Consider the following 18079-nt stretch of genomic DNA (forward strand, 5'->3'; position numbering starts at 1 on the left):
TAAAAGGGTATCAATGAAATGAGAATGTAAATGAGGGAGAAATGCAATTCTTGGTTGCCCCAGAAGCAAGATAGTAAGGCAGATGATGATATGGAAGCTTGATCAGAAGGGCTTGGCTCTCATGCAAAAGGCACTATTTCTTTGCTACCTTTGTATTATATAAATGCAAAAATATTAAATAGCTTCAAATAACTTAGCCTGATTTTTATAAATGGTGACCCAGCTTTACCATGATACTATCAACTCTATTAAGTACAAACTCACTCTAACATTATACTGGTCTCCATATAATATGTTGAACGTGTGAACTTATTTAATATAGTTTTAATCAGTCTTCGGGTATATGGTACTGTTATATCCAATAATGATATGCTTTTGCTTCCTAACCTGTCAGTGTATACAATCTGAGCACAAATCTTTTGAAATGATTTTATAATTCCTTGGTCCAAGATGACAACTTTGTTGATTGAAAGAAAGCCAGAAATAATAGACACCAAAGCACACAGAACACCAGAGGAGAGTACAAATCTAATAAGTATTTATTGAGGTCTGCTTTGTGTTCACCATTGCTCAGACCCTGTGAGAGAATACAAACAATTTCAGAGACTGGGCACCCATTTCACAGGGTCCACATTCAACTGGAATTTTCCTTCTTTCCACAGTTAGAGAATAATGGAAGCAAGTTTCTATCAGGCATGTTCTGGGTTCATCGAGTTTCCTGTGCTAGTTGTATATTATTAGGAATTTTGACCAAGCAGTTTGAGAGAGAAAAGTTGGTGTTCTCTACATGACGCTTCTTTACCCTTTGAAGCTGTAATGCTAAAGAAGGGACAGTCCATTTCAAGTATTACTGTGAACAAAATACTTGAAATTACATTTCAAGTATTACTATGAAGTGGGTTAATGCAGAAGTCACAGAACATGATGCAGGCCATCTGTCACACATGGAATAAATTGAACAGCGAGCACCATTCTCAGCCTCAGCAGTTCTATCAGCTGACACCACAGATGTCATACCAAATCCAACCCTTGCTTCCAAGATACATCGTTTCATCTTCCAGCTACCCAACGCTTTCTCCATTTACATTATCTCTGGACAGACTGTGAGGCCAAAGGCACATTTCCCTCTTTGACTCTAAGATGAACATCTCTATTAATAAACAAAAGAGATATCAAGTACCAAGGCAGAAATAAATACTGAAAGCAATGTCAGTGAAGATGCCCACTCAAGTCAGATGCTCTTTGGACAACTTTTACTGAATAGATCATAGTTTTGATAATCTAATGACATGTATATAATCTTATATTTTGAGTAGTATAAAGTTAACATTTGCATAAAGTAAAATGACAAGTGTTTTTCTAAAACGATGTCTGAATATCATCACTGTTTTGGAATCCTGCATTACTTTCTCCTTTACCAATGTCCACGGAGTCATAAGGATTCTCTTCTCTTTTTGTTTCATTTTTCCTGTTAAGTAAAGCAAAGTTACCTTAATAAAGTGATGTTAGAAAGACACTCACACTAACCCAATAGATGACTATCAAAAAGTTTGATGGCATCCTGTGTGAAGGATGCTGAGCTGAGAAAAAAAATGGGAACCTTCAAAAATGAGTGCTATGTGTATACGTTCATTTTGTCCCAATGAGAACAATTTAGAAGTGTCGATTAAAATTAGAAGTCATGTGGATTTTGACCTAGCCTTTCACTGTTTGGCATTTATCTTGCATCTATATTAGCATGCACAGGAAATTGCCTGGATGAAATCATTGTTATTTTTTTTTTTTAAATAGACACAAGCATTTGTTAACCATGGAGAACATTGCTACTAAATGGAAAACTACATTACCAGGAAAAAAGGAAGTGCTTTGTGCAGCCAATCAGGAAGGATCTCTAAAACATATTGAGTGGGAAGCAAAAAAGTCTGGAAATACCTCCAAAACATACTAGGCAGGAAATAAAAGTATGTAGTATATAGTTCATAAACATTAAAAACTGATAACTTTGGATGAAAGGAAACTCAAAAACAAAGAATGGCAAAGGAATCCTATGACTCCTTTATATTTTGAAAATTTTAACCATGTGACTGCACCACCTAGAAAATGTTTCCTGTGCATCTGCATATGTGTGTATATGTTCATGTATGTAAGTGTGGGTGCATGTGTGCTACTGTGCACATGTGGAGATCAGACAACAATCTCTAGTGTTGACTCTCAACCCCAACTGTGATTGAGATGGGGTCTCTGTTGTTTCTCTGCTGTGTACGCCAGGCTAACCGGCCTGCCAACTTCTAGGGCTTTTTCTGCCTCTGCCTTGAATCAACCTTGAGGAATGCTGCAATTACAGATACTAGCATTCCTGCCCCTGGTTTTCATATTTGCTATGCGGATTCAAACTCAGGTCCTCATGCTTGTGTGGTGGGTGATTTTACCTATCCTCACGGCCTTACTTTTTAAAAGTAAGTTATTTGGTAGAATTGAAAAAAAATCTCTATGCTAAAAAAATTAAATAAAATCGACTAATTCATGTAAAGATTCATCTGAGAGTATTTTAGTATGAACTAAAATGATAAGGATTTTTAGTCACCCAAAAAGGAAGCCCATCTTAGGACTCATTCTTAGGTGACAATAGAGTTCAAACTCCTCATCAGCTCTTCCTCTGTGTTTGGAGCAAGGCTCATCAGTGAGGACAATCCCTCACAGAGTTTGCAGTCCCAATGTGACACTGTGGATACAATGCAGGCTGCACATCTAGTATGTGAGCTTAGGAGGGTTAAGAACTGATAAAATTTGGCTTGTTACGAAGAGATACATTAGAATACTTAGGCAGATAATTGTCCACATAAGTAATTGGCCTATGTATATACAGTGCTATTTGTTGCCACCTTTTCCAATTCATGCTTTCTAAAAGACAGATACATCAAGGAAAGGACACTTACTTCTTTCGATCTTTGATCCCAGAGATGATCAGGATAAAAATGCCAACCACTATAATTCCCATCACAACGCCAAAAACAATCAGCCATATGGTGACAGGAGGCTGGTAAGGTGGTTCAAGTGTTGGGTGAATCCCCAGAAACTCCAAGCTGTTATCATCCAGCCTGAAAATATCATTGATGCGGCCCCGAGACATTCTATTTGCAAAAGAAAAATGTATTAAAGAGGATGCTTAGACCAAATAAAATTCTGCTTAGTTATTTCCTCCTTAATACCAGGGTTCCCAAAAAGATTTAATAACACTTATCATAAGAATGTACAGCTAGAACTTTGTGCAGTGGTCCATGTCTGTAAAGCCAGTACTCTCGGGGCAAAGGAGAAAGGATTACACAAATCTGAGGTTAACTAGCTCTGCATAGCAAGCTCTAGGACAGCCAGGGGAACATATCAATACAGTGTCTTTTAAAAAAAAAGCCACAAAAATATACATCTAAAATAACAATAAAATTGATGTAGATAGGGCCAATGGAAAGATGCATTTTTAACAGTTATGACCCTTTCATACCTGGTAATCTGAATTAGGTCTATCAACAACCTTATTCGAAGTTTGAGTTAGAAATTTAGAAATGGGGTGGGGTGGAGAAATGGCTCAATGGTTAAGAGATTGGTATTGCTCTTCCAAAAGACCTAGGTTTGGTCCCTAATATCCACATTGGGCAGCTCACGAGTGCCTATAACTCCAGTTCCAAGGGATCTGACACCCTGTTCTTGCCTCCACAGGCACTGCATACATGTAATACACATGCAAACATGCAGGCACATACACTGAAATGTTCAGAAAATAAAGTTATACAAATTAATAGGCTTCATTGTAAAAAGAAAGAATTTTAGAATGAACAAATGGCTAGTATTTATCATGTATGAGTATTGCATTTTAAAGGAACAGTTAAGATATTTGGCAAGAATTTCTAAGTTTTCAGTGTGTATCTAAAATGACCTTACAGATAGCCAGGTGGCAGCAGTGGCACACACCTTTATTCCCAGCACTCAGGAGGCTGAGGTAGGTGGATCTCTATGAGTTTGAGGCCAACCTGATCGACAGAGCAAGTTCCAGGTCAGGTAAGGCTACAGAGAGAGACTCTGTCTTTAAAAGCCAATTAATTAAAATTAATTTACAGAAAAGCATAACTGAATTCCCTTTTTTTTCCTGTCCATAGACTACAGTGTCTGGCACCACAGCCTCCTTTCTATGGGTGTAGCTCAGGTGAGAAGGTCAAATGCCATCGGAAAACAACCGGCCTACTTAGACTTAGTCATAGCCCCTGTCAACCTGAAGAGTTTCTTTCATGACGATCCCAGCGTTTTGTCTAAGGCTGAGTCTAGCCTGTTTGGAGGAGGACAATGAATCTCTGGGCATGATTTCATACACCTAAAACCGGCCACACGCTTTCGAAGCACACCCAGCAGGTCTGAGATCTGGTCTCAAGGATAAATGGGGTTTCTGGTGTAGCTCAATAGTGCCACCTAGTGAGATGCCAGGTAGCCAGGTTTCTCTCTCTCTCTCTCTCTCTCTCTCTCTCTCTCTCTCTCTCTCTCTCTCTCTCTCTCTCTCTCTCTCTCTCTCTCTCTCTCTCTCTCTCCTCTATTCCTCCCCCTCTCTCTCCCTCTCCATCTCCCTCCCAGTCTCTGTCTCTGTCTCTCTTCCTCTCCCTTCCTCCCTTCCCCTTCCCTCCTCCCTCCCTTCCTTTCCAATGACAAAGAGAAACAATCTTTGTTTGGAACAATCTTGGAATGGAAGAAACCATCTTCCATTCCTGCTATCTTGTGTAAAACAGCAGAGGCAAACTGGACAAGGCATTTCTTGTGACTAATCCCTACTCCATAGTAAATTCTTCTCTTAGTGTGGGAGACAACCAATGTGAAAGGAACCTGATGTTTGCCTGCCTTATTTCCTGCTTTGGGCAGTTCAATAACATGCCTGTAACAAATGGCGGCAGTGTGTGCCCATTTCCCTTCTGCACTTTCCAAACATGCTAGCCAAGCTTTCTTTCATGAGAAATTTCTTCCCTTTGCCTGAGACCATTGTCAAGCTAGAGAGACCAGGGGATGAGTGTGACCTGGAAACAGCTCTCAGACAATGACCAGTGAGAAGTAGTGACTATCCCAGCTCCCCCGGCCCTCAGCTGAGACAACTCAGGTGCACATTTGCCCATTTACAAGAGTTGCAAGGCAGGATTGGGTTCTAGTTTTTGACAATGGTGACTTGCTTTTAGCTTGGAATCCGTCACCTCTCCCCACTTCTTGATAAGTGCCTTTTGGCACTGCCTCCCAAATAAACGGCTTAGGTCTAAATCTCTGTCTAAGAGCCTGCAATCCTGGGACAGTCCCCAATCCAAACATGTCTCCTGCTATTTGAGTCTCATAAAATTAAAACCCAATCTCTTCCTTTCTTTGTGTGGCCAAAGAGATGGTTCAGCCAGCAAAATGGCCGCTGCGTAAGCATGAAGAGCTGAGTGTTGATCCCCATCACCTACATAAAAAGCTAGGCAGTAGCCAGTATACGTCCACTCCAATGCTGAGGGATGGGGGAGATGGGGGAGAGGCTCATTTGCCAGTCTAGCTGAGTTGATTGATACTGGGTTTAGCAAGACGCTGTGTTTCAAAGAACAAGGTGGTGACAGGTCAGAAAAGACATCTAATGGCAACCTCTGGCTTTCACATGTGCAACCGTGTCACATGTACACACCCATACACAAATTCATCCATATACCACAGAACAACGGTAATAACCACAACCCATGTTTCGAGACGAAGTAAAACATGTAAAAGACTTTGAATGATGTTCGGCAACACAAAAACATTGCACCAAATGTCAACTATTGCTGCGTTAGCTAACCCCTTCTCCTTTAAATGGTTTATTTGAAAGTAAAACATCACCTGATGGCGTCTTCAACTTCACTTCTAGGAATGATGTTAGACACATTTTGGGGTGAAGTGACAAAGAACTTGAAGGAGACTCTTGGTTTCAGATCACTCACCCATACATTTTCCTCCCTTTGGAAACAAAACAAAACAAAACAAAAGAAACATGTTTTCTTCTTTTCTAATGCAAGAATGCATTAAAGAAAGGAAGTCTTCCCCCTTATGATAAAAAAAAAGGAGATTAGAGGAAGGCTCCTGTATGAGGAGGTACAGGGTAGGCCAAATTGTGGAAAGAAAGAATTGACCAAAGTGTTTTACACTATCCAAAGCACATGAAATCAATTGCATAAAAGTTGTAATGCCCCACAATCTAAATTGGTGGTGCAAGACTCCAGTCCAAGCACTTAGGAAGCAAAGGCAAGCAGGTATCTGTGAGTTCAAGACCAGCCTGATCTACAAATCAAGTTCCAGGACAGCCAAGGCCGTTAAACAAAGAAACTCTGTCTTGAAAACACACACCCACAGAGAGAGAAACAGACAAGACAGACAGAGACGAAGAGAGACAGAGAGAATAGAGACAGAGAGAGACAAAGAGACAGACACACACAGAGAGAGACAAAGAGAACGAGAGAGAGATCACAAATCATTGGTGACCTAAGAGTATGAGAAGCAACATGGTAGACAGTGTTGTCTTAGTGTCACAGACAGAGACACAGTGTTAACATTCTCTAGCTTGGCCTCATCCAGCAAAGCATTGTGTAGAGTCTATGGAGGAAGGTGAAATTAGGGATTACTACACAATGTGACAAGGCCATGCTCGCATAGCTACCAGTGTGGTCCCAGTAAACAGTAAAATCATTGAGGATGTCTATAGTCCTTGAATGACTACTTGACATTTCCAAATGCCAAAGTCCATGGAATGGCCTTGAGGCCCAAATGAACTTACTTGGATCATTTTCACCCCCCTACCCTGCCCCAACACTACCCTTAGCATAATACCTATTTGCCCTAGAGTAGATGCTTCCCCACCTACAACAGCCTTCTTGTTTTTCCTCTGGCAGTCAATGGGTATTACTTCATTGAACTTTGCGCCTGTTGTTCTCTTGGCTGAACACTTTCTCCCATTGTCTGCACTGATGGCCTTTCTGCTTCTCTCCCTGCTTCTTAATATTAGTGATGGCCTTTCCAACCAACTCAGTTAAAACAGAACATTCCCTGGCTATATCTTACTGTATTTTTCTCCATAGCACACATTTACCTATCTCTCTCTCTCTCTCTCTCTCTCTCTCTCCCCTCCCTCCCTCCTTCTATCTCTATCCTGATAAAACACAAGGCAGGAATTTCTGGGTTTTTTTCTTATTTTTAATACTAAGGGTGGGGTGAGTGTGTGTGGAACACACACACACACACACTCAGAGAGAGAGAGAGAGAAACAGAGAGAGAGAGAGATTTAATAACAGCAATGTTTGTGGAATCTACAAGTTAAACCAAAAGCATCCTAAAAGGAAGTGACACAAATTCCAGAATGCCAAATAAAATTTTAGACTATGCTTATGCAAGCAACCCTAGTTAAGTTCAGTGTACCCTAAATAAACAAAACAACAATTTAAAAAAAGGTACAAGGGTAGGAGGAAGAAGAAAGGACTCAGTGGGAGTCAGATGAGAGAAATACAAAATACAGTATTTACATATATTAAATTGCCAAAGAATTCAAAAATGTAAAGAATAAAGTCCACTTGGATATTCTCCTTGATTTCACTTGAAGAAAGTTTAAGTATGACTTCTCAGGCTCTAGAGTAGTGGAGAGGGGTTATCTATAGAACCTAGCAAATCAACTCACCCAAAAGGAACTGTCTGGTTTTTGACCTCTGAGAAGTACTTTCTCATGGCATATGCAACAGATGATTGGAACAGGTACATTTCATTGTCAGTCCATTCATACTGAAAATTCAGAAGAAAGACATCAATCACTTGGTGGGTGGGGGGGGGGCATAGAACAGAGGAAAACGAGAGCGTCCTTGTCACTATTCCAAGGATTCGGCCATCAAGTCTGTGCCCTCCAATGAGAGCATGAATCAGCATTCGGCATTGGAATAGTTTAACCTCACTAGTGATTCTACCTGAAGAGTTTCTGATTTAGAAAGTCTGGAATAAGACCCAAGGATTTGCATATCTACCCCAGTGCTAATATTGCTGGTCAGGCAACCATTCCTGCTTCAGGGACAATGGGGCCCACCAGTTCTTTCACTTTGGTTTAATATGGATTAAAACAAGATATGAATTAAAACTCTAAAAATAGGTTTTAAAGATGGGAGACAGCCCAAAACTTTGTATTCACTGTCTGTATTTTGTAGGCAATTAAAGCTAGCTTTTACTGTTTTGATAGAAACTTCTCGGCTATTTGAGCCATTCGTGGTAGTGCACACTTTAATGGCAGCTTTAGAGAGGTAGGGGCAAGATAATCAAGACATCAAGGGAAGCCTTGGCTACATGACAACTTCAAGGCCAGGTTGAGATATAAGGAATCTTAAAACAAACAAACAAAAACCCAGCTTGTTTGTGTGTTTGCAGTCTGGTAGAAGGTTAGAAAGTAGAAAGTTTGAATTCACTATTTCCTCCACTAGCTGGCAGTAGAGAGCAATAAATGGCACCGGAGTTTACTTTGTCCTTTCCCTTTCAGAGAAAAAGCAACACAGAAACTTACAAAAGAATGTTCGCTTAAGCCTGGTTTTACCCAGAAATGCGAAGCATGAGTTTTTAAATAATGATATATCAGTGCTATCTCTAGTCATTTTCTGGCTAGTACTTCTATAATTTAAAACATTTAAAAGCTAAATTCGTAACATGATGCCATAATTCCAGTTGATGTCCATCATGAACTGACTTGAAATGGGCAGATACTTCAGCCCTGCTGCACATGGATACTGAAAATACATCTCACTCAGTGATCAGCTTCTGAACGTCACACCATCAAATGTGCATGGAGACCGAACATGGGAGCAAATAGCCAGACATGATATTTGAGAAGTTTCCTGATCTGCCAGGAGTAATTTCAATTTATTAGGCCAATGAAGAACTAATAAAGATAAATACCCTCTTGAGCCCACAATGCACATTAAGAAATAGCGATGCAGCCAGGTGTGGTGGTGCGTGCCTGTAATCCCAGCACTCTGGCAGAGGCAGGCGGTTCTCTGTGAGTTCTGGGCCAGCCCGGTCTATAAGGCAAATCCAGGACAGCCAAGGCTACACAGAGAAACCCTGTCTAGAAAAACATAGAGAGAGAAAGAAAGAAAGAAAGAAAGAAAGAAAGAAAGAAAGAAAGAAAGGAAAAAAGAAAGAGAGAGAAAGAAAAAGAAAGAGAAAGAGAAAGAGAGAGAGAAAGAAAAAAGAAAGAGAGAAACTAACAATGCAAAATCAGAGTTGAGAAGGAATGGACTTGAGTTTCTACAATTTCTTTCTGATAGCCTGCTCTTTTCTAATAAGAGCCAGAAAGGGAGTGGGTCCTGATGGGAGAAACTGAGAGGAGTAGAGGGAGGGGAAACTGCACTGAGAATGTAGTATATGAGAACAACCTATTTTCAATAAAAAAGAAAATTGCTTTCTTCTGTTTCCATTTGTTAACGATTGTATTATTTATATTTTGGTGTCTTATTTATAAAATTATAGCAAAACTCTGTTTCAAGTCTTGGGAAATCTTTCACTTATCAGGAAATGGGGATGTAGAAATGGAATCTTTGGCTCTATACAATGACACAATAATTTTCTGCTGCACATTGGACTGTTTTATCTCATTGTACCAGGTTGACTTCTAAACCTGCAAAGCTTTCAAGTTTCCAGGACACACCTAAGCTGCTGATCTCATCGACCTGAGACAGCATGTCCTCTCCTCTTTCTTAATCAACGCTATTACTGAAAATGAGACTATTGGGAAATAGGAAGGGGAAGAGTAGAGGTGTGGTTGGGGAAGATAGGGAGTGAATGAAGGGGTGAATTATCGTCAAAGTAAATTATGTAAATATATGTAAATCTCACAATGAAATTCATTTTGTACAACTACTACATACTAATAAAATTGTCTTTTCTTTTTAAAGCTTGTATTTCCCAGGGCTAGTTCTTAGGGACGAGTAATAACTAAAGGTATAAGATTTTCTATAAAATATTTTGTTATCTTAAAGTGCATCTCTAAGTCAGTAATTCTCAAACATGGCTGTACTTAAAACTTCTGAGAGATTTAAAAAGCCTTTAAAATTTTTAAATGTACTTATTTTCTGTGTGTTAGTGTTCTGCCTGTACCATGTTTGTGCCTGTTACCTATGGAGATTAAAATAGGACACACGAACCCCTGGAGTTGGGGTTATGAATAGTTGTAAGCTACCATAGGACTGCAGGGAACCAAACCTGGATTCTCGGCAAAAAGCATAAGTGTTTTTAACTGCCAAGCTAACACCCAAACTCCAGGTTTAAAATGAGGCTGGGCATGGTGGTGCATGCCTTTAATCTAAGTATACAGGAGGCTCCCTGTGAGTTCAAGGCCAGCCATAAACCTTGGTGTCACACTCGAGAGCAATTAAACCAGCGTCTTTCCAGGGGCAGCTCATGTACTCATATTTTGAAGACTTCCCGTGCAGTTCTATTGTTGAGCCAAGTTTCAGAATCAGAGTTTCCCAGTCGTTGCGATGTATACAAGCCATACAGATGGCTTACAAAAATGAGAGTCATGATTAAGTAGGTTAAGGGCTGGGTCCTGAGATGCTACACTTTTAACAAGCTTCCAGATTTGACTATTTTCTTTTTGGTTGTTGTTTTTCTTTGTTTGTTTGTTTTGCCCACAAACCATACTGTTAATAAAACTAGGATGTAAATAATTAAGAAAGCAAAACCAACCAAAAACCTAAGAAAAGAAACAACCCCTCATCATATAACCATACGACCACGACCTTCAGTATAAGTCATAGTGGTAAGTCAATTGGCAAAGTGGGTGTTTGATACAGCAGTTTCTGCACAATCTTCATAACACATTCAAGGTCACAAATGAAAAGCAGACATTACCTATCCAATAGGAGATGGATTACAAGGAAAAAGGAAAAAAGGAAGGGAGGGGATGGGAAAAGGAGTCAGTTGAAGGCAAGAGATGGGGTTTTTAATTTCAGAGACCCATGTGGTCTCCCCTTATTTAAACCATGCTGAAATGAGATTTCAAGGGAAGAGAATGTACTAAAGAAAAATAGAATTACCATTTAGAATATACTCACTGCATTGTTTCCAAGAGCTGACTTTAGGCTTATCCTCACTTTAATGCTCTGGTCGGCATCTGATTAAAGAGAAATTTCACGCACTTGGTTTAGGTAACAGTGTAACAGACTAACCGAACATTTTTTTTTTCCCATTCCAAGACTGCATCACGGTGACAGTAAGAGGATTTCTTTCAAAGGTAAAGATACAGCTTTTACAGAATGATAAATGATGAGAAACTTGTAACTGCTCTCTAGGAGGACTCTAAATCATTGCTTGATGTGGACACAGAAAAGATTACAGGCCAAAGGAGAGAGAATGCTAGAGAAAGCTTAGAATTTGGATACAGCTAAGGTGGGAAGAAAGTAGGAAATGATACTGAGCTTGTGGCTAAGCCACTTTGGAAAGGGCAGGGTTTTACAGACTGTTATCACTCAGACAGCCAATTGGAACTTGTTCTCCACCAGAACAAGAAGCAAACCTGGAAGGAAAATATGGAACCCAGCATATGGGATTCAACCCAGAAGAACCAGGAGATGATTATGAAGGACAATTATGGTCCATGTGAAGATGGAGTATGTAAGACTCCGAGGGGAAGTTCCTAGGCAGGAAAATGGAGGCGGTAAAGAGTAGATGTTTTCTACTAGTTGGTAATAAAGAACTGCTCTGTTTGATGGTGAACTGTGTATGCCAAAAACTGAAGTGAGTAGAAACTGATACAGACAAGCCACTTAAAAAAGGATATGGCATAATGTGCTATGTGGCTGTGCAGGTGGCCAGATATAAATTTTAACAACAGCTTTACTAAAAAAAGAATACGTTAGGGGAGCAGCCTTACCAGGCCACAGAAGATGACAATGCAGCCACTCCTGATGAGATCTGATAGACTAAGATCAGAAGGAAGGAGAGGAAGACCTCCCCTATCAGTGGACTTGGGGAGGGGCATGCATGCAGAAAGGTAAGGGAGGTTGGGATCGGGAGGAGAGGGGGGCTTATGGGGGGATACAAAGTGAATAAAGTGTAATTAATAAAAGTTAAAAAAAACTTTACTGAGATAGTGAACAATGGAAGTGTAAGAGTAGGTAGGAGAGGAGTTCTAAGATTGACTGATAATAAGATAGCAAAGGAAACAGGGTTCCAGAGAGATGAATGTGTCTGTCAAAAACACACGGTCTAGCTGATGACAGTGTTTTCCTTAGGAGAATGTCCTGGTTAGGACATTTTTGTTTTGTTTTGTTTCTTTGTTCATTCAACTTGACACAGCTAGTGTCATCTGGGAAGATGAACTTTAATTAAAAAAAGTCTCCATCTGATTGGCTAACGATTGGCATGTGAAGTCCCAGCACACTGTGGGCAATGCCACTCCTGAGCAGGGAGTCCTGAAAAAAAAATCAAGCTGAGCAAACCATGGAGAACAAACCAGTAAAGAGTTTTCCTCTATAGCCCTTCTTCAGCTCCAACCTCCAGATTACTGCTTTGAGTTTCTCACTATGGACTTGAAGCTGTAAGCTGAAAAAACCCTTTCCTCTCCAGTTTACTTTTGGTCAAGGTTCTTATCACAGCAACAGGGAGCAAATGAGGTCAAGGGCAGTAGGAAAGTGCTATACTGAGGACTTGAGACTAATAAGAACATTTAACAGCTTGTGACATAGTCTAAAAGAGAGTGAACACAGAGTCAGCTGTGCTACAGTCCCTTCAAGGCTGTAGCTAAAGGACACTAAGAGAAGCAAACAAGGAACAATGTACAATGTGGGTACAGTCAGTGAACTCACATGGACTCCAGTCAGTGCTCCACCCCACAAAAGAATTTCTGTTCTGCTCTTTCAGCCAGTTAAGCAAGGGGTGAAAGTAATTCAGCAGAGGTCTTACATCCATATTCCTTGCTCCTACCACATTTTCCAATGCTAGGGTCCAGGGTTCTGATTTTCCAAGAGACAGCATATTGCTACACGAAAAATGACAGAATGCGGGTCAGTTTTGAAGGGTTTCAGATGAGCATACCTTTGCACCTACACTCTGTATACTTCTTTTCTTAGAACTGGCTAAATTATCTTCTGGCAGTTTGAAAAATGAGGCATGTTTTCAGATGGAAAGGAAATTTCATATTAAAGCCTCAATCTCTCCATCCTTTCAGTTGCTTAAAAGAGAGCCCTATCGTTGTCACATAGAGACAGGAGGTAGCCCATGCAGGCATCTCATGACCTAGATTCCTGTCTCATCCCAAACAACATTTATTTCATGGATGTTTGGAGATATTCTGAAGTCCTAATTTTTGGCGGGGAAGGGTAGACAAAACAAATTAAATTAAATCATAGGCATGGGAATTAATAATATGGGGTGCTAAAAAAGATTCAGTATTTTGAGCATTTCTTACAGCAACTTCTGCCCAGCTTCAGTGGAATTGGAGATGTCACATTTGTGCAGTGGGCCATCATGTTTAGCTGCTTGACAAAGGGCTTCTTGAAACTGGAATTGATAAATGGTCCTTGTGTAATATCTGTACAAATAACAAAGGAACAAACAAAAGAAAGCTCATGTTTTACTGTTATAGTAGAGTAGAGATCCAAGTGAATATTTACATCCCTGGCCCAAGTAATCCCAGAGGTATTGGCTTAAAAGTCTTCCTGTAACAGTATTCTGCCATGAACTCTTGAGATGCACACCACACTGTTTGCAGTGCATACATTTGATGATAGAGCTGTGTTGCTACTCTGTCACAGGTTAGTTCACATTTGCATTGCTAACAGACTTATAGCCCTTTCCTAGAAAATGGTGTCAAGCTGGTCCATATGCCTTATAAGTAATATTCCCATTCTTACAAATACACAAAGTAAGGCCTGCACATGCCTGCATCCCAGCATTCAGTTGGTCAAGGCCAGCCTGGAACACAATAAGTCTCTGTCTCAAACAAAAGACAAAATAACAATAGTAGAATACTCTTTTGATGTATAGTAAACTCTGCTAGTGATAAGAAAATGAACTAAAAGTATTTTTTTCTGCTTCACTAACTGGTCCTGATGTGCTGGTTGGTTGTTTTGTTTTGTTTGTCAACTTGACCTGAACTGGAGTCATCTAGGAAGATGGAACCTCAACTGAGAAAACACTTCATTTAGATTGGCCTCTCAGCATGTCTAGGGAGTATTTTCTGGATCCATAATTGGTGTGGAGGGGGTACTACCCATGGGCAGGTGGTCTTGTGAGGTACAAGAAGGCAAGCTAAGCCAGCCATGGAGAGCAAGCCAGTAAGCAGTGTTCCTCCACAGCCTCTGCTTCAGTTCCTGCCTCCAGGTTCTCCAGCATTGCTTGAGTTTGTGCCTTGTCCTCCCTCAGTGATAGATTGGGACTGGGACAAAACCAACACTTTCCTCTCCAGGTTGCTTTCGATCACAGCGTTTACTAAAGCAATACAAAGCAAAGTGGGACAATCCTTAACAATGGGCCAAAGATCTCTTAACAGTTTCTTTAACCTGATAAAACATGTCCCATTAAATTGAATTGAAACTGATCACCTACATTAAGCTTAGGGTAGGAGATAGATGGAAAGGCCTTGTAACTATCACCTCTTTAAGACCCTGTTTATGTTTTTCGTCAAGAGCCACTGCTATCCTTTTCAACCCTAGACAGTAAACAGAGAGGAAAAAGCTGCCATTTACCGGATGAATGAGAAATCATTAGAGACATGGAATAAGGATGCAGGGTCACAGTATGTTTCATCATGAGGCAGAGGCTCTACCACACCAACAATCTCTCGCCTTGGGAAGAAAAAGGAAGAATACGTTAGTTGGGGGTGGACAATCACAAGAAGTGAGATCAGAGCTCAACTAGAGCAGTTTCACCCGGCAGTCCTATTTATACTGGAACTGACTTTCAATTGAAATAAAAAGCACTGTAAGAATCAGAAAGCAAAGTCTCTTGTGTGCTTTTCTCATATTGCCTTCCTTCAACCAAAATACACCATTGAAAAAAGACCTATCTCTTCAAAAGTCCATAAATTACATTTCATAGCTGTAAATATTCTGTGAAAACCCTATAAATTCCTACCAGAAGTCACACATTATGTGCTCCCGTTGGACACAATTGTGTGAAATTGAAATCTTACTCTTCAAAGCTAATTCAAATGCTTCTTTTATTCTGTGAATCCTGTCAGCTCCTTCCAATGCAGTTAATCTCTTAAGCCCCCCCCTCAAGAGTCTGGGTCCTCTTTTAGGAATGCTTTAGTGGTAGTTGTTAATTATATCAACTAATGGTTCTCATACCTGTATGGAATATACTCTTACCTTCAACCCCTTATTATCATAGTCTGACACCCCTTTTCACTGCTCTCCTTCCTCTGCCTCTCAACTCTCCTACTTGCATGCATTATCTCTATTGCTTTCTTTAATTCTTTGCCATTTCTCTCCCTGTGCTGTGGTTTTTCACATGAAAACTCCCCCTTGCCACTGAGATGTGAGCTCTGAGAGGATGAAGCTGTGTCTTAGCTACCTTTCTAGTTCTAGTGCTAAATACTGTGCAGGAACACTAAGGAGAAACTTCACTTCCAATTGACAAATGACCAAGTGAGCAGTCAATACATTGATTGATTACTTTAAAGGTCTCATTCCATGTTCATTTAAAATAAATTAGCAAGAATTCAAAAGTTAGCCCAGTCAAAAAAAAAAAAGTAGGAAAGCCATGTAGCCTTTATTTTGGGACATTATTTAAAAAGAAAATAGTTTTGTCCTTTATTATTGAGATTTTCTTTTTTTTAGGCAATTTGGATCTTTGTGGACAGCTTCACTTATACACAACTATTAGAAAGACCCCTAATTAATTACACATTTCTTGTTTTACCTGTTGGAAAAAGACTCTTGAAACAATATCCTGAGAAATGGTTTCAGGAAAAATGACCAAAGGGGTGAGAATGACAACAGGACTCCTCCCAAACGGATGTGTTATCAAGCATATCAGTAATATAAGTAATGTGAGCTGGTTCCCCCCTAAGGAAGTCTGGGACTCTGTGGACAGTACTCATCACAAAAGCTAGTCCACAGGAAAGCAGAGGAGCTAAGGTAGTTATCCAACCAGCCCATCTGACATTGGTTGAGGACTGATGGGGACGAACTTAGTCTTTCAGAACCTCTTGCCATTTGTGGGTTCAGGTGACCTCATAAACCCTCTCCTTGGGTGATGAAATAAAGATACATGTGTGTGTGCGCGTGCGTTTGTGTATGTGTGTGTGTGCGTTTGTGTATGTGTGTGTGTGGTGTGTTGTGTCTGTTCATGTGTCTGTTTGTGTTTAGGTAGAGGCTAGCAAATGCTTTTAATTAAACAGTAAACCCATGAGAAAACATTTTGCTGATTGTGAATTCGTTAACTTACTTCATCTCCCACCACTTTTTCATCCACTGCTCTTTGGGAATTTCACCCTTAAAGACCATCCACCTCCACTTCTCTAACATGTAAGTGAATGGTAGCGTTCCAACAATTGTCAGTGCTTGTTTGAGTAGAAAGTTTATTTCTGTTTCTGGAAGTAAAATGGAAAAGACCAAACATTAAGAAAGAAATGAAAGCAGAAGTTTTGTAAGAGAACTTTCCTAATCTCAAGTTATTATTCCTCCTCAAAATGGACTTACTATAAGATAATTACATAAGAAATATTGGCAGTGGACATTAACAGTGTGTATTACGTATGTATTGTCCCAGGTGATGGATTTGGAGTAGGATAAAGCCCTGAAATAGAACAGGAAAGTAAAAATCCACAAGCTAACTAACCCTTACTTTTTGCTAGTTTCAATTGCCTTCTTTAAATATCCCCTTATCAGAGTTAATTAGGGCAATTACACATATTTTCCCAGTCATACTGTTTATTCTTGTGAGCTCCATGCAGGCAGTGACTGTTAATGTCTCATTCAAGACTATATGCCCAGTTCAGTGTCTGCTTTGTAATGCCCTCTGTGAGTCCTTAGTAAATAAGCAAACATTAGATAGATGTGGGGAAACCTTGTAAACTAGGGTGGGGAAAATTCTTTAAATATTGTTCTTTTGCACAATAGGCTGGCTACATAAGTGACAATAATGTCTTGTACATTTTAGAAAGAGGTCTATCAGTGACAGAGTGTTTGCCTAACATGTTTAAGACCCGCAGTTTCATTTCCAGCACTAAAAAAGAAAAAAGAAAAAGAAACTAGAGAGGAGGAACCTCAAAAATGTCAAGATTGGACAATGATGTCTGTAGATATAGATATGTTTGCTATAATGTAAACATCACATGATATATACATATATCATAACATCATGTTACTCCATTAACATATACAATACTTATGTTTTTATATATTTGCTAAAAATAAATGTAAACCAAAAAATAGACATAACTAGAGAGTATCATCCACTGGATAATCAAAAGTACAGTGTTCTTTAAATGGACTGATTTCTTCCTTTGCAAGAATAATAAATCTTTATAAGTTATTAAGAATATTAAATCATTACAAGTTCATTAGTCTAAAAAGGAAGGAGAGCTGACCTCCAGAACAGCACAGAAGATTGCTCAAATGTAAATACAAGGGTTATTATCTACTCTGTGCATCACTATATTTCTAGGGGAAAATGTCTCACATATTGTAAGTGCTAAATATATTTGTTTAGAAAAATAAAGAAGCAGGCACAGGGGTTCATGCCTAGAATCCTAAAACTTGAGAGGCTGGGGTAGAAAGTCTGCTGTGAATTCCAGAACATTCCTAAGTACAGAGTAAGACCCTGTCTTCAAATTACAAAACATACACACTACACACTCCAAAAATGAAAAAAAAAAAAAAAGAAAAAAGAAGGTCAAGATGAAGGGAGGGAGGAAAAGAAAGAAGGAAACTATTGGTTTAACATAATTTACAAATCAAGGCCAGAGCCAAGCTAGTGCTTTTACTGTGTAACATACATCAGAAGAAACATGATTTAACAATCTTTGCCTATTCTCAAGGCACATGTGAAAAAACCCACAACACAAATCATTGTTCAT

At 39.6% G+C, this 18079-nt stretch overlaps 1 protein-coding gene across 1 annotated transcript in view; it reads right to left on the reverse strand.

The window, feature by feature from the left end:
- Positions 1-516: 516 nt before the first annotated feature.
- The window catches only part of Ace2 (angiotensin converting enzyme 2), a 49609-nt gene continuing 32046 nt past the window's right edge, over positions 517-18079 (reverse strand). Inside the window, exons 11-19 of the mRNA XM_060374524.1 lie at positions 16447-16591; positions 14742-14840; positions 13463-13585; positions 12861-13033; positions 11109-11167; positions 7697-7797; positions 5872-5988; positions 2937-3131; positions 517-1468 (exon numbers count right to left, since the gene is read on the reverse strand). Of these exons, the coding sequence (XP_060230507.1) occupies positions 1360-1468; positions 2937-3131; positions 5872-5988; positions 7697-7797; positions 11109-11167; positions 12861-13033; positions 13463-13585; positions 14742-14840; positions 16447-16591 (1121 nt within the window). The 3' untranslated portion in view covers positions 517-1359. The remainder of the gene's footprint in view (positions 1469-2936; positions 3132-5871; positions 5989-7696; positions 7798-11108; positions 11168-12860; positions 13034-13462; positions 13586-14741; positions 14841-16446; positions 16592-18079) is intronic.

This window comes from Meriones unguiculatus, chromosome X (genome assembly GCF_030254825.1).
Source record: "Meriones unguiculatus strain TT.TT164.6M chromosome X, Bangor_MerUng_6.1, whole genome shotgun sequence".
In the NCBI taxonomy this organism is placed as follows: Eukaryota; Metazoa; Chordata; class Mammalia; order Rodentia; family Muridae; genus Meriones; species Meriones unguiculatus.